The sequence below is a fragment of the Pavona decussata genome, unplaced genomic scaffold (assembly GCF_977016875.1).
Source record: "Pavona decussata unplaced genomic scaffold, jaPavDecu1.1 SCAFFOLD_72, whole genome shotgun sequence".
NCBI lineage: Eukaryota > Metazoa > Cnidaria > Anthozoa > Scleractinia > Agariciidae > Pavona > Pavona decussata.
In genome coordinates this window covers 1,045,395-1,063,152 of record NW_028145491.1, presented here as the reverse complement: position 1 = coordinate 1,063,152, position 17,758 = coordinate 1,045,395, and the positions used below count along the sequence as shown (strand labels likewise).

At 37.7% G+C, this 17,758-nt stretch overlaps 1 protein-coding gene across 1 annotated transcript; it reads right to left on the bottom strand.

Annotated features, from left to right (window-relative positions):
* Nucleotides 1-662: 662 nt before the first annotated feature.
* LOC146476843 (uncharacterized) lies at nt 663-17,579 on the bottom strand. Its single transcript, XM_085113946.1, has 12 exons — nt 16,125-17,579; nt 10,874-10,933; nt 10,621-10,673; nt 8,857-9,001; nt 7,408-8,084; nt 7,064-7,171; nt 6,460-6,541; nt 5,209-5,323; nt 3,818-3,956; nt 2,593-2,704; nt 1,394-1,500; nt 663-1,306 (listed from the first exon to the last, which is right to left on the bottom strand). Exons 1-12 carry the CDS (start codon nt 17,577-17,579, stop codon nt 1,207-1,209), a joined length of 3,153 nt encoding a protein of 1,050 aa, XP_084970072.1. The 3' UTR covers nt 663-1,206.
* Between the last annotated feature and the right edge of the window lie 179 nt (nt 17,580-17,758).

The following is a 17,758-nucleotide window of genomic DNA, read 5'->3' as shown; positions in this document are numbered from 1 at the left end:
TGCCCTACTCGTATGCCCGGCAGAGGGAGGGGGGAAGGGGGGATTGTTAAAGGTTGGAACTGATCGGCGCATTAGTAGCTGAATTGTAGTTAGGTTCTGACAAAGATTTGAAGCTACAGTTGAACCTCTCCTTATACGGGAACCTCCATATGGTGGACATGCAGTTCATACGATCCCTGACAGAATTCGTGTCAAGGCTACCTTATTAATACAGAGCCCACAAAGATCAAAGCTCACAAAAAATCTAGGCACCGTGCCCTGGCACGGGCGCTTCCTCAACGGGCACCACTCAGGCACTAGTCTGAATGGGATTTTGTCTGTTCCCACGCTTTATCCCCATTCCTCTCTTCGATACAGTAAACAAAATGGTGAGCGCTACATTGAACGAGAACACGATTACTTCTTGGGGACCAAGAAATCTGAACAACCCGGGCATAGAACCCTGGCAGAGTGTAACTCGCCTTAGTGCTACCCATTTCGTTACAGAATGATGTCAAAATATTTTTTGATGAAGCTCAAACCGTCAAGAACTGAACCGTTTTAAAAAACACTGCTGCTTTATCATCTAACTCCACTCAGTATTGTTAACACGTTGAAATGACACCTTAAATGCAGATACCTAATTGATCAACTTGGACTTTTTATTATATCGTTTTTATCGGCTATGTTGATGTCATAAAACAATTGTGACCCTATCTACAATAAGAGGGATTAAGGTGCAAAACCTTTTTTAGTGTTTTAAACAAAACTGATGAAATTTTCAATGCGTGTAGACACTGTTTAAACATGCCAAAAACCCAACAAAACGTTTTAAAGCAGCAATTTACGGGCAAGCAAAGAAAATCATTGTTGCAAGGCTTCATATCGAAGCATTATTTTACATGAATTCTCCAGTTACTGGATTATCAAAATGACACACAGCACATTTTGACCCTTAAAAAGTGTTTCAACACCGTTTTCATGTGTTTAAACGCCTCTTATTGCAAATTGGGTCACCATATTACAACATTCCGGTATTAATTCATTCATGACCGCAAAAAAATTACAGATTGAACTCTTTGAATCCGCTCCATGGCCATCTCAGTCGTTTTTCCTTCTCGTATCAGTAAGAAATACAAATTTAAACTATTTTATTTTTCATAAAGGCGCTAGCTTGTCAATCGTTGCACTCGACAGCAAATGTCATATTCACAACGCATCCAGGCTTTATTTACTTCCTTTGTTGCCTTTTCCCTTTCCTTCAGAACGCTTTTGAGCTTTGCGTGAAGCTGTCTTTCCCTGCTGTCGGTATTTTTGGTTGTCGTTTCTACAGAAAAGAACAAACAATCAATTTGTTGTTTCGCGAGATGAGAGAAACGTGATGATAACACACGATGGAAACATCTACACTGACCTACTCATGGCCAGCTTGTCCCGGCATCCTTTGCCTCCCTCCCAGTGAGCTGAATGTGACTTGGTAACCGCTGCCTTACAGCCGATGCAAGGCTGTTGCGAGTAGGGCTGAAAGAAAATAAACGTACAAAACATAGTAAGAAATAAGAGGCGGGATAGAAAACACATGCAACAGTTTCCTGGACCATGCAAATCCACTTATACGCATGCCAGTAAAGTGACACCGTGTGTTGTACGTAAGAAATAGAAACTATTTCAGAGGGTCTAGAGAAGTTCTTTTCTGCCGTATATTAAGACACTGTTGTCTTCGAATATCTCTCGTTGAGGACCAAAAAAATGCTTTGTACAATGAATAGCCATGGACCCTTGTTATCCATAACCGTTTTTTGTTTTTGTTTTTATGTCTTTCGATTTTGTCATTTGTACGACTCGTGGCACGGTTTCCGCGGGCGCAATTTTCGTTTCACACAGGGCAACGAGGAGAGAAAACTGTTACGTATCAAACAGAACTACTCTGGACCCAGTATTATTTCCATGTTTCCATAAAATTATGATAACTTGCAAATTTAAGCTTTATAGAATCAAGTATCGGCGTCTGTAGTGTTATTGAAACGCTACTAAAACGTAGTGAAAATTAGGGAAGACAGATTTCTGTTTTCTCATCAAATAAGTTAGAGACATATTTCTGCAAAAGTTGTCTACATTCCCTGTCGAGTTCCCAGCATAGGAAAAGAACCGACAGATTCATCGTCAAAGCAAAAACAAAACAACAACAACAACAACAGCAACAAACGACAAAACAAATTAATGAACAGACCAGCAACAACAAAGACGAAACAAAAAGCGTCCACTAATGGTTTTTCAGAAACCAATTACAATGAGATATATAAAAGAAACAAAATACAATATAAATACTATAAGAAGATATCTAAATAAAGGATAATGCGTATGTTACACATCCTCAGAACTACCAACGAATTAAAATACAACATCATAAGATTTGCATTGCAATCATTAATTATTTTCTAAGAATTTATACAAAGCGCGATTCATGATTTGTTTTTTAAAAGAGTCTAAAGATCTAATATCCCGAATCTCCTTAGGTAGACTATTCCACAGAGAAGTACCCCTGTATGTAAATGATCGCTCTGCTGTAGTTTAGTTTAAATTAAAAGCCAATGGACTAAAATCAAGACAAACCTGTTCCCTTGAGCAGAAGCCACACACCATTCTTGTGGCGTATTTCATTTCATGGTTTTCTTCTTCCTCGTGACACAGATCGCACGGGTAGCATTTCCCACAACAAGGGAACCTATTACAGTATGGCAAACGTCGTTAACACATCAATCATGTGTCCTTTCGTTTAATCGAAAAACCAGATTAAACGTCCGGATTGTATTATGGAAATACATTGGGGAGATGTGATAGAGAAAAATGTGAAGTTACTCAGTTCAACTGTGCAACAAGCCTTTCGCAGTTACGATTCTCTTGCAGTTGGATAAAACACGTGACACAAGAGTTTTAAGTAATCACGACCGCTCTATCAAAACAATAGTGCAGCATAGGCCGTGTGAGGCTAAATAAGAGTATTTCACGTCAAATATTTAAACATTAAAACTTATTTTACCAAAACCAGTCCCAATATACTAAAATAGAAAAATAGTCGGGCTTTTTTATTTGTATAGCTTTTAGGTAAGCTCGCACGTTTTAAGTACTGGTAGAACACAATAACGAGACGATATGCATAGCAGAACTACATCGCCAAAAAAAGCATATATTTTCGGGAGCATTGGATTGGCCCTAGAAACTATTATATACGGGAACTGCTTTGCCGTCACACGTCACGCAACAAGTCACATCACAGAGTACAAATGAATGTTGTGCCGCTAGCACTAAGGACGCAAATGATGGATCAGAGAATTAACACTGTGGTGTATGTTTAAGTGCTAAGTGAACCTAGCCTTAACATTCACATTGCCGCAATGACTACCATTATCACCTACGACTTGCTCCCGTCTGGGTCCGTCTGGCCTCGTAGCTCAACTTCATACTACTATGCGATGGGAATGATGGATCCGAAAAGTAACTCTGTAGTGCATGTTAAAGTGTTGAGTGAAGCCATAAAATTCCAACTAGCCTCATTATGGAAATGGGAGACCGCAAGGGACAAAAAAAATCTTTGACCTTGGCGGGAATCGAACCCACGACCTGGGACGTTAGTCTATTGCAGGGGTACCCCTCAGGAGTATATCTATTGTGTCGCCAGTATCCATTTATACACCTGGGTGAAGAGAGACAATGTGGAGCAAAGATTCTTGTCTAGGGAAAAAACCCAACGGTAGAAGCTAACACTCTGACCACCAATCTTAAGATGTGACGCCCATGTCACCTGTGTATTACTTGGAAGACATACTGATCAGCTTACCTGAGCCATCTGTAACTCTTCTTGTAATGTTTACACGTTCCATTTGCCGGTAGTGACTGACCCTCCTTCACTCCGGAGCTTTGCGGTGGTTTCTTGGGTTTTGAAGAGGCACTAAGAACCGTGCTTTTTCTGAGAGAAACTAAGGGAAAACATCACATGATTGTAGATCTTTCCCTTCAATGGTCCACAAGCATTATGAATTCATATCCAATATAACAAAAATAATAATAATAATAAAAAAATTTTAATAATAAATCTTTCTTTATTATAATATTCCAAGCAAAATTGATATTTACAAGTTTTAAAAAAAGTGGAAAAAAGAGCTATTAAAACCTATTTACAATTCAATATTTAAAATTCATTTTGATTAAAAAAAATAAAAAAAATAATAATAAAAAAAAATAAAATAAAATAAAAATAATAATAATAATAATAATAATAATAATAATAATAATAATAATAATTAAATGAAATAGCTTCTTCTATGTTACTTCCATTCAACTCTTTTCCTGAAACAAATTGTATTCCTGTTGTTTGTCGGAAACATTGCCTTTGATTTTGGAGTACTGTTTTCCGCAACGACCCGCTACCTTAAGTTTTAAGGGGAACCCACCTCTTACATAACAAATCGACGGCCCGAGGGAAAATTATAAAAAGCGAAAATAGACGATACTAAAATCCTGCTTTGTCTGACACTGAAATACGATTTCCTTGTTTTCCAGCGGAATTTTGTTGAATCTCAACAACTTAAATTCAATTTATTTCAAGAGTGAGAGTTTGTTTAACGAACTACAGAAACTGATGTCTGTGTCAAGATATTATTTATAATGGAACTGATTTTATCTAAGTTAATTGAAGGACTGGCAATATAACCCGCCAGTGAAGAATTTTAGGTAGATCTTTCGTTTTGTTCAAAAGTGATGTCTGAATTCTTGCATGTGGCCTTCAATCTAGTCAGAAAACATCCTGAATGTTTCAGTTTCTGTGTTTTTTCCCGCATAGTTTTCGAGAAAAACTGGCAAAAATATCGAGTACGCGAAAGAAAAACAAACAAAAAAGTGGAAACGTGGATGCCGGCTTTGGAGCGAAAAAACACAGAGCGATGTTCTCTGATTAAATTGAAGTCCACGTTCAAAAATTCAGGCATTTTTGAGCAAAACAAAAATAGACCTAAAATTCGAGATCTATAAGCTATTAAGACGATTATGCCCTGAGTCCTTGAATAATATCGTGCAAGATTGACCTATGTTAAATCATACTTCACAACTAAATTTTCTAAAATAGTAAATGGTGATGTGTTAGTATCCGTAAACGAAAGAAACTATTTAAAATACAATAGAGTGTTGTCAGAGAGCTTATATTCGGTATTTGACAGTAGACTATTATCCAACCTGTTGTGTTAGACACATCAGTCTGTAGCTGTTGGAAGCGAGTGGATTGAATCTCGAATCTGAGTTTCTGATGACAGTGACTGCACCAGCTCCAATTTCCTCCATACTGCAGACCCTACAAGCAGCAGTGGACAATTTCTCGTCATTAGTATTTTTTACCATTGAAAGAAGTGCTGTAACTTACACACATCTTCTTAAATGAGCCTAACAATCAGTTTTCTCAGCTGTAGCAACTTGAACAATATTGCAAGACCGCATAACTATCGGCTTGTGGGAAACGTAAAATGCATTTAAGCGACTGACTACAGGGCACTGTAAAATAATACCGTGATTACGGGTGATTTTCTGTTACAGTCTCGTTCCAAAAAACACTTCTTCTTTTGACCAACAGTCTTGTGTCTAGATATTTATATTAAGTCCAAAACTGGCTATTGGTATTGTTTTTTTTTATTTCCCCAGAGCTATTGACCTCTAAAACAGTCTCTGTCAGAACTTTAAGATCATGTTCAGCCTCTAGATTAGTTTAAGAGGACTAAATTTTCCTTCACAGATAAAATTCTGTTTCCAATCACCACAGTGAGATGATAGTAGTTACCGTGGTTCTTATTAAGTGCCGGGAGCTGGCTAAAATCACAGCTACTTTGTATTTTCAGCTGCCTACTTTTCTGTAGGTCAGTGAATTTCTGAAGACAATTTTTCTGGCAACTTGCCTGCCGGGCCTTCAGAAAATCGAGGAAAACACATCAGTTCCGAGAGTCTAAATTTCAAAATTTTCTGAGGGAGCATGCCCCCGGACTCCCCTCATAGGGATGCGCCTGCGGCACATCAAATTAAGTAACGCCATGTTAAGTGCACATAATAATAATAATAATAATAATAATAATAATAATAATAATAATAATAATAATAAACACATTACCGCCTGTATAAAATTTTAGCTACATCCCTGAACTTGCCTGACAATTTTGTTGTGACACAAGTTGCAGGAATCGTTGCCTAGTGTAACATGACCTGAAATGAGGGTACAGACGTTTTTGAGCCACGGATGGCAACCGGAAATTGAATTTTCCCTTTTTGAGTGTTTTCACGTCATTGCATTTGTAATGTTAAGCCACAGTCATCAACAAGAGCTTTTCCTGTCCGTGGTAAGGAGCAAAACCACGCCAAAAAAGGAAACATTCGACTTCCGGTTGCCATCCGTGGCTCACCAAAACGTCTGTGCTTAAGCTCCCTACTAGTAAGTACAATTACCTTTACTGTTGTTTCTTTAGAACAATGGAAACAACCCAGCAGCAACTCGCTTTCTGGTAGAACCACATCAAATGGTGCACATCTAATGAGATGTCACAGAAACATTGTATCAAATCATACTGCACACTGCTAAAAGCTAAGCTGACCCTGAACAACGATCAACAACAACAACAATGTTCAACAAGAAAACAGAAAAACATGTTAGACTTATAAACCCTTAAACAATCCTCTGCACACTCCAATCAACACAACCTACTTCAGGGTCATATTGCTCTGCAGGGATGTTTTTAAGTTTCACAATTTGATTGTACCTTTAAAACCCTTTGATATGGGTATTGAATACAAAGTGATAAAATCACATTATTATGTAAATAATTTGCGGGCATAAAATGAACCATGTGATGAAACACCATTAAACCTTCTAAATGTAGATCAAAACAAACCTCATAATCTTAAATGCAGCACCTCTCCCCCACCCCACCCCCAAGAAAAGAGTGTTTGAACAAAAACGTTAAACCACAGAAAGCATTTTGTAGATATTTATATTTTTTGCAGTTTTTTAATTACTAACCCATGATCACAATCTAACACTCAGGGAACTTACCCATCCACATCTAGATAACCCAAAATAGATGAGAACTGATGAATGACAGCTGGTCTGTATGTCACCGCAAATGATGAAGCACATCTGGTACATTGTTTAACAACAGAACTGCAAAGAAAGAACACGATGAAGAGAAAGCTGAAATTTATTAAACTATCCACTGGGTTTGAATAATAAACTTGAAGCAAAGAATTATAATAAATATTTATAAGAAATTAAAAAATCTCACAATTAAATAAACCAATATCTGGCCAAGTATTAGAGTAAACTTGTCCATTTTCCCCCAACAAGCAATTAATTAAATTTCGTGAAGAAAAATTAAACTAGTATACTTGAACACCTACCCTGATGCAGACAATTGCTGATCAATCCTCTGTTTGCACCTGTTACACTCCAAAGTGAACACTATTTTGTTCCCCCTCAAGGAGCTGGTGCTTTCTTCCAGGTTTAATCCCTTGAACTGAATTTGAGTTCCTCTCTCTGCAGGTTTCAAGGTAGCAGTATCATTATCACGAGTGTCTGACTGAGATGATTGTGCTGTTTGTTGGTTGGCGCAACTTTGGTCACAGTTTAAGCTTGAGCTATCTATGTCCATTCCTTGCTTCATATAATCAACAACCAACATCATGTCACCACCGATTCTACAACCGACATCAGTATTTATTGTTCTGTTATTTGCAAGAGGGTTAGCGGTACAGCCTGTACTGTCTGTTGTAAAAGCCTCCAAATTTTCTAAAACTTCTGTATCTTCGTTCAATCTCTCCAATCCTTTGCTGTCCTCCTCAGCTGTGTGATCATTGAAACCATCATCTGATGCTTGATTGACTTGAGTTACCATCAGTTCACCATCAGTTGCTGTGTCATCACACAACCTGCCATAGCCAACGTCTTGTAACTGTTGGGGATTGAGTGGTAAGCCACTGATTGGATCATGAGTGTCTAATTGTAGTTTATAAGGAGGGATTTCACATGCTGTATTGTCAACTCCAGTGATGCTTGAAACAAACATATTTTTTCCCATCTATGTACAGTTTAAAAAATAATAAGACAAGTATAAATACTAACTAAAGATACTCACAATAAATCTATTTAAAATAAAAATGACTAGACTACATGACTGGTTGAAAGCCAGGAATTACCAATAGCTATAATGGCAACCCTTTAAACCATTACCCATGGAGGATGTGTCACCCACTAGGTTACGGTTTTCTATCATAATTCACAAGCAGGATACAGGCAAGGCATGCATTTCAATTTCCGCAAACTCCTGAAGAGTTTCTGGGACAAAAAAGTAGCTTTCAAATCCAAATCCTCTCAAGTGAAGGTAGTTTTTCATGCAAACTAGCCCAAAGTGCTTCTTAATCGTGTTAAGTTTTCAACATTTTATCTTTCAAAATTAATTAAATAATTATAAAATGTACCTTGAAATAAACCTTTCAAAATGATAATAAATTGATTATAATAGTTTTTCAGGCCTGAAAAGTTATTGGGACTATTGATTGACACACACACCAGGTTTTCAACTTTCATTGAAAGGCCTTTCTTTTCAATGGAAACAATAGGAGGGCAAATATCGATGCAGGCGGGGGTTATTGCGTGATAACCGTCCTGTGAATTTGCACCACATGACGCAAAGTAGCCAATAAAATTGCGCGAAAATTAATGGGTGGGTTGTAACTATTAATAATCATAATATTAATAATTAAGGGACATTGCATGAACACAAATTATTTGTGTTCATGCAATGTCCCTTGAGCAAGCTGAATTATAGTTAGTGAGCTATGTCAATTAACCTCTTTTCCTGCATCGATGAAGAAAGATCCTAAATTCTTATCAAACCAACGTAGAAACGGACGGAAGAACAGCTTCAAATTTCCTTGAGGTTTTCCAGTTTGTTCTTGCTGTAATGCCCACTGTTGAATTCTTTGAGTTACAAACCTTGAAAAAAGAATTCATTAAAATAAATATAAACTAAAGATAGTCTAATACTTTATCATACAAAATGATCAACAGGAAGTGGACTGTCAAACTCTTTTAAAAGATTGACTTATAAATTATTTTATTTATTAACTTTTTTATTTTACAATCATGAAATGAATGCTACAAAATAGAAAATAAATCTGGCACTCTCCAATCAAGAAAATAATAATTATGTGGAAGACTATTATGAATGATATTACATACAAAATAAATTTCTTTTCTTTGTATTCAAATTATTAATTTTGAAAACATATAATTTTTAAAAAAGTGGTAAGTAAACTGTCAAAATTCTTGTGAGCTCATTGGCTAATTTTTATTGCCAATAAGCATAAAGACGGATGAAAAGGTAGCTATAGGGAGCAGATAATCCATCAGTGCGGCTTTCACAAAACTTTTATCACTGTGTTCTTTATAGTGGCGAGAATTCAAGCTCAAAACTATAATAAAATAAATAATTTATTATTCTTGCATGAGAAAATTGTCTAAACACTTCAGGTAAAACAAAAGAAACTAAAATGCAGCTCTGGAGCAGAAAGGCGAGGATTTGTTAGGTTTGATGCACAAATCAGTAGCGAGTAGGAATTACTGCAGAGACTTGAATGACTGGAGCTATAAATAACTGTGTTTCGTGAATTATTTTGAGGAGAAAATTGTCAACTGGAATACAAGTTAGTTCAAAATTTAACTTCTCCAGTGTCTTGCTAAGTTATTCTTTTAGACTTTTGTTTGCGAGCCTGAAAATCTCCCTATTATGACAATAAAATTTAAGTTTTGCTAACATTCTCTGTTTACTCTCTGTTTTGTACTTGCATTATTCTCTGGTTACTTGTGTTTGAGCCTACCGGTAAATTGTTTGCTAAATTTGTTATTGCAAAAAAAAAAAAAAAAAATTGACATCAGTTTTTTATGTATCTGTCCTCTTACTGACGACAAATTACACCACAACATTGTCAAAGTTGGAAAGGTCTAAAGAGAACCATGCAATGCATAAAATATTACTGACATCAATTAATTAATTTTGTGATACATTATTAAATTAACACCTCCTTTAATTCAAACTCCCCCCAAATAAATCCCACCCCTCTAAACCAGGACAGGTTTTTAAGGCCGTTGTGGTTTAAGGAGAGACAATTTTTTTTAACTGTAAATATCTTAAGAATATAACAGTTTCTGTTGGCAGATTACTTTGCTTTAATACAATGAATGATTGTTACTTTAAAACCCCTCTCAAGGAAGCAATTTTTTTGTACTTTGTAACAAGCACATTGGGTGTTTATTGTTACCAGTAAGTAACAATATTATGAAATGAGAGGTACAAGTCAAGCAGGACTCTCATGAATTATACACTCCCATTATACACTCCCATATAACAAATCATAGTTAGTAACTAACTATGAACAAATGTATCTTTTATGTAATTCAATTGAGCCTTTAACATTTGATCACAATTACCCAAAGTCCCATCAAAATTACCTTGCGAGCAATGGTTTCTCCAGGTAGCGTAGCGTCCACTGGACAAATCACTGCTCACACGTCAAAATATAGTCAGTTGAGACATATCCTCTAATAATGCATACCTGATGATGTCCTGAGGAAGGTCTTGTTCCTCAGACAATGACACGTTAAAAATCTACCAAGATGAAAAGATAGAAAACTTCACAATAGCAGGATAACAATTTAATGACATGCACATTAGCCAAGTTGGAAGCCACATTATCTACATTTGACTCCCTCTGCTTGTGGTTCATGTGTCACTGTTATGTAATTAAAGGAATCATAATGATGATGACAATGACAAAATATGATATTAATAAAAAGAAATTAACTCACATGTAATGGATAATCATCGGGAAAGCTCACAGTAAGGTATACTGCTTCAATTTTAAATGGCTGTTGGTGAAAAAGAACAAAAATTATTAACAAGATGCCCTTAATCGGCATTACACAGAATGCTTAATGTAGCCCCGTGATATGTTTCACAGATATTTAAAAACCATCCTCCTTTCTAATAAGATTAAATTTAGAGATACAGTTTTTTCGCTTATTTTTATAGTCAACTGTATCCTCCCTTCACAATTGAAATAATTGAATGGTTTTAATCAGAGAGACTGCGTGATATTTAATCGTTGTGTTACTGGGAATCATACCGGGAATAACTCTGCAAAAACGTCATGACCCTGCTGAACCGGTCTGGCTTCCTCTGCATTAAATTATTTGATCTAGTAAGTAAGTAAGTAAGTGAACTTTATTTAGACAGGGTGGCCCAATCAGCTACGGGGCTGTTATCCTGAGGGGCCCTGTATACACCTAAAATTATTATCTGTTTGTGAAAGCGTTGTTTCTTCGCTGTGAACTCTCCCAATTTCCACCGTTTCAACTTTCCAGTACCACCTAGAAGTTATTATTTCGATTTACTGCTTGAAAAACGTTTGTTTTCTGTCTGAAAACGGCAGATCAGAGTCTAAAAATTCATACATGTGGCTGCCATTGAATGCAAACAACCTTCTAAATGGTGATTTGCATTGACGTCACACAGGTAGAGATGAGAGGTTCGATTCCCTCCCTGGTGGTATAAGCGCCAAATATTGATTTTGATTGGGCTGTTTTTGTTGAAGACAATCAGAACAATAGATCCCTTCTGGGAGAGAACATATTTTATTGCATAAATTAATGTGCACGTTGGTGGCTACGACGAAGGAAAAAAAGATACCCAACCAAAACCTGGACACGGCCTGCCCTGCGGGCATTCCGTGTAACTAAAATACATAATTCATGTCCAAACTGTCTCTTAGTCAATTCTAATAATAATAAATTATAATTTATCACATAGACCCCAAGTGACCCGCAACCAGGGTTGTCGCTAAGCGCCGGCTGCCGGCGAAATTCGCCGGCTGGGAAAGAGGTCATCGCCGGCAGAATTTTCGGTGGAAAACACTCAGTTAAAAGGGCAATGAACAGTTCTTTAGTTACCCACTAGCAATTGTTCGATTTAGAATAATATATTTTAAGTGAAAAGGTTGAATAAACTTCTGGCTACCTTGAGTATCGATGCCATAAAGTAATTGAAATAACGTCTTGTTTTGAGAACTTGTTTACTGTGTCCTCTTTCCGTTTTCTGCGTCCGCCATCTTGTCGACACGAAGCTTGGTAGCCCCCGCATTCAAGGCATTGCGAAAGATAGGGAACGAGTTTGTTACCAGGTTCGGAGAAAGAAGAAGTCTTTCTCTGTAGCATGACAGAGAAAAAAAGCGTGAAGGAACTTCTTCGTAATGTTTTAATACAGCTTTTAATTGGTTAAATTTTATTGCTTATAACATGTTTATGCTCATGAATAGCAAGAAGAACTGGGCAAACGGAGGAACAAGAGAACAAACCAGAAACGTAAACTCCTCGCCGGCGAAAACGAACGAACGAGAAACCGAGTGAACGAACCCGCAAAACTGGATGAACAGCTGAACGACCAAGTGGTCAGCTCTTTTGTTTGCAGTTTTAAGCGTTTATAAGAATCGATTTTCTGATATTCTAGTGCAAACTTTATTAAAAGCACTTATCTTTTCGGAACGAATGGAAAGCGATGTAGCTTTCTTTCTCATTATTTTAATGTTAAGTAAATGTTGAAAATCTCACGCACGTATTTTCATTTTTAATGTTAGAGTATACACGGCATTCATGAAAAACGGGTTTTAGTTAGATAAGATTAGTTGTAGTTAGGTTTTGAATTTTGTTTAGGAGAGTTAGGTTATTTCTGATTTTTATACTCCGGATGGATTTTACCATGTTTAAATAAAGAACTATTCTTCTAGTGAGCTCACCAAGAAGGGAATTAAGAAATTAAAACAGCATAGATTGGCGAACTGAAGTAAAACAAAGCACTGTCTGCTCAGAAGCCAGGTCTGTCATTCTCCTTAGGGGTACAGTGAACGCCAAACAACGAAAACCACACGAAGGAAATATGGAAACGTCAAAACAAGGGAGAAAATTTTGAATAAATTCAGGGTGAATCTCTGTACCACACGTTTCAAACTGCCGCACCACAGCTGACCTTCTCTTTAATGGCTGTTTCTTTTTGCATAATAGAGCCCCTAGATTTCGCCAGAGCGCACCAAATTGAATTAAAATTTTCAAAATTTCCTGGGGAGGCCCCCCAGACCCCCCTAATGGGAGGCGGCGACCCCCTCCCATACCTACCCCTCTGTCAGCTATGCTGACGGCAGAAGGCACTTCGCTCGTTCTTTCGCCGGCCCAATTTCTCAGCTAACCGGCAAACAAATTTCTTAGCTACAACCCTGCGCAACAGGCGGGTCTGGCCCGCATTTGAACGTTTAAACCCGCTGACCCCCCGCGACTGAGTAAAAACCCGCATTTGTGTTCAAGCTCTGAATTTTTGATAAAATCAGCCAATTCCTAAAAGAATCTTAATTTTCATGCCGTGATTCCTACAAATAACAAATAAATGGCTCATAAAACATGTTGAAAAACCACATGAATTACACGAAATGGCCATTTTAGAGACTATAATTTTCAAAAATTTCTGGGGGGGGCATGCCCCCAGACCCCCCCTAGAAGCTTGCGCCTTTTGTGCTCGCTGCTATCGCCTGCGGCGCTCTTAACAACACATATGACCAGCATTTCGGGTTCTCAAACTTGGTGTCTATGTTATCATTATTACTGGTTTATTCTAAAAGATTCTGGCAAAGTCGACAGCGGTTACTGGCCTGCTTCACCCCCCCAAACAATCAAAATAAAACTGAACGCATACGAAGTTCAATGGCTGTATTTTACAGCGGTTACCAATAACACACGACCTACGGCATTCAAAAGAGTCGGATAAAGTTGCGTTTTGGTGGACGTCAATCAAACAGAAGCCGTTGAAATTATTTTGAATTCTGACAAGATTCCAAGGTAACCCGGCAAGAAACTAAGAAATTTGCCTCGCTAAGAGAAGGTAAACTTTATTTAAATTGATTCTCGAGCCAGATCAAGCGCAAACAAAAGGTATTTTTGAATTAAAAATTTCAATTTTCATTGCACGTGATAATTTACTCACTTGCACGCATCGCTGATTTATTATCAGGTGTAGCGATTTCAAATGTTTCATAAAAAAAATAAGGCTTCGTCTAAACAATGCCCATTTTTTTAGATAATCTGGCTTGGAAATCAACTTTCATAAAGTTTACCATCCGTCTGCGGATAAAACTGTCAATTTCTTGGTTCTGTTGCCTTGAAATGTTCTCAGAATTCAAAATAATTTCAACGGCTTTTCTATGATTGACGTCCACCAAAACGCAACTTTATCGGAGTCTTTTGAAGGCGATAGGTCGCGTGTCATTGGTAACCGCTGTAAAGCATTTTCAAAACTGAAGTGAATTTCCCATACAAGGTTATAAATTGGACTGCCTCTGATCAGACACTGACAATCCAATAGAGCTTTTTTCTGGCAAGAGAAAGGGGAGGGGAGGGGGCAAGGGAACTTGGTTGAAGCACAATCTCACTAGTGGTGGTGGTGGTGGGGGGGGGGATTAGTGGGGAAAAACTAGGCTGCTCACTAAGCTCTTATGGCTTTCTTGCTGCTGAAAAGTAAAGGACCTTCCATTCATGGCATGTTATATTGCTTTTGGTTCCCTTGTTTTTTCACTTGGTACTTGGTGGGGAAAAAATTAAGTGAAAAGTCACCTATTGTAATCTTTTTAGCATTTTACATTATAAACATGTCCCCAGGAAGGGAAGTTTCTGATAAAAATCTATCCCCCTGTTCACCTAATGCATTTGTAGTTGAACACAGTTAAATTGCTCAAGCTCTGTAGTGACTCATCACATGTTCAAGGAATGTGAAAAACAACATGACACCAATAAAGCAATTTCTTTCTTTCATTTTATCTGGATAAAAAAGTGCTTTTTTCTCCCTAAAATTACCCAGTTTGAAGGTTGGGAAAGTTTCTGTAAGATCTGTATCTAACAGAAAGTCACGTTGCAAGAAATCCAGCCTTATTACAAGTTTTTCACCTTCGCTGTTAGAACTCAGTTGATACCACTGCATGTGCAGTTCACCCCAAAACTGAGAAAGTGCTTTTGTGACTTTCAAGGAAATGCACCATTTTCTCAAGAACAACTCATTATGAAATTTGGCAGAAGACAGAGAAGTGGTCTATTTGCAAAAAATCTGAATTTTAACAGAAAAATTTCAATAATTTGGAATTTAACATAAACACACTAAACGAGGATTTGCCACAAAAACCTCTGTTAAAAATCTGTGGGAACAATTTTAACATTTAAATGAGTTTGTTTTAGACAAATAATGGAGGAATTCTAATAGCTGAAATTTCTGTAAACCATGGAAATGGCACCAAGACCCTCTCTCAGCTTAACTAACAAGATGCCTATACTGGCATTTATGCGTGATGCTGTGAATGATTCACTTATTCCAATTGTATGCTTCGCAGATTGATAAATTTATCCTTGCTAATGGAATAGTTTGAGTCACGAAGATCACGTTATGTTGTGTCCCTTGTGTTACGCTACTTTTGGTTGTACCAGAACTTTCCAAAATTCTATTATGACATTGTAAGCTTATCAATGACCTCTTCTCAGATCAGTCTCCCATCGTGGTTCTAAAACTGTCAAACAAAGCACAATTCCTTTGCCAGGAACTCTCCAATTTCCACCGTTTTAACTGTCGAATGCTTCTTAGAAGTTATTCTTTCCATTTACCGCCTTGACAGGTTCAATTTTTTTTTTGAGAACGGCCTAGTGGAGTCTAAAACATGTAAACAAGATGGCCGCCACAATGCTGCCCTCGAGGCATCACGCGTAACGAGTTAATAATTATTGAAAGACGCAGATTTCAGGCTACCATGAAGAAAAAAAATGACAAAGATATCGAGCCCATTTTAAGACACGTGCTGCCCTCAGGGCATCAAGCGTAAATATACAATGTCCTTAGTTTAAGCTCACCCTTTACCAATAATTATTTTGAGTGCTCAGACTTGTAAAGTTTGAAAATAAATGTAGTGGGATGTAGGTACTACTAAACCTTGTTCAACCACCTTAACAGGACCATATCATTAATAAATGGACCGCTCACCCAGTCAGGATCAGTTGGTTTGAATTTGATTTTGTAAGAAGAATTCTCTTTGATTTCACTGTATCCACCTCTGTCTCCAAAACGTCTCTTAAGCTGTTGTATCTCAGTTGATCGAAGTCTCTTAGGTTCAATGAAAATGGCATCTGCAAGAGTGTAGGTACCTCTAACATCGCAACCACTTTCTTTATACGGCTTTTCAGCCTTTTGCCCTTGTCTGTTTACATTGTCTTTATTAGCAATGTAGGCCCCTTTTGGATTCTCTGTTCCTTTAGATACATGTATATTGTCCTTTTGGGGGTTTTGGTACCCCACTCCTTGTTCTACACCTTTTGTTGCATATTTCTGGCTAGGACATGAGATCCCTGACCCACTTTTGGTACCTTTGGTCCCACTGTTCTTTTTATCAAGTTGGTCCCCTTGTCCACCAGCAATTCCTTTCGTAACACCATCCTGTTTTGGGAATGGGTCCCCAATTACAATTTCTTCACCTTTGCTTGCATTGTTCTTTTCAAGGAGTGAGGTCTGTTTCCTAGCTTCTGTATGGTTGGTTATAGATTTGCCCTTGGCTTTGGCAATTGCAGGTAACCCTTTACCACCATCTGTACCTTTGGCTCCATTGCCTTTTTTATGGCGTGGGTGCCTTTTACCAGTTTCTACAAATTTGGTCAAATTGTTCTCGTTTGACATAGTGACCACTGATCCCTGTTGGGTTACCATGGAATTGGTCACATTGTTGCTTTGGGTCGGTGGATCACCTTGTCCAGTTAATTGTTTCTTGTAGTTCTCTGTAAACTGTAGATTGGGCGAATCTATCGTTGTGTTGGTTTCCTGTTCATTACCAATATCTGGGCTGGCGATTGCTTTTCTATGATGTTGTGTTCGTATCTTTGTCCTCACATTCGCTTTGCCAGAATTTTTCTCAGAATGCTTACCAAAAGATTCACCATCGGCAATCACGTGCACAAAGGGGCATTTATCGCCTCTCAAGCAGCCTCTTTTCCTTCGAAAGAATTTACAAACAATTCCTTTTCTATCCAAAGAAGAATCTTTCTGTTCTCCCGGTTCCTTTTCTTTAACCAAAGGTTCATGATCTTCATTTTGTGGTTTCAAGTTCTTCAGCTCGTATTGTTTCCCATCCTCTTTTCCACTACGCAATTCATCAACCTCGCGTAAAAAACTTCCGGGTTCATTTGAAAGCTTTTTCATATGCACAAAGCGGCAATCATCTCCAAACTGGCACCCCCTTTTAGTCTGAAAGAACCTGCAATTTTTCGCTTTCACTGTCGAAGGACCGTCAACATCAGGAGTATCAACATTCCCGTCCGCCATCTTTAACGTACCGGAAGAGAAGGCTTGGGAACCAGTGGTATTTTTAGCATGTAACTTCACTTCCGGTCGGACCTGAATTTTTTGTTTACACTCGAACAGTTTTCGCGAAAATGAATGAAATTTCATTTTCAATTTTAATTTTGGACGTTACCGTAGCAGCGCACCTGCTTGTAAAGAATTTTCGTATCCAGGAAACCGACCCTTTTCATTTTACGCCTGGAAGCGGTTAGAAATCAGGCTGGTAGAATATACGACGGAGTTTCTCAAGGAGATTTTTCTGCCGTGACCTCACACACACGTATGTT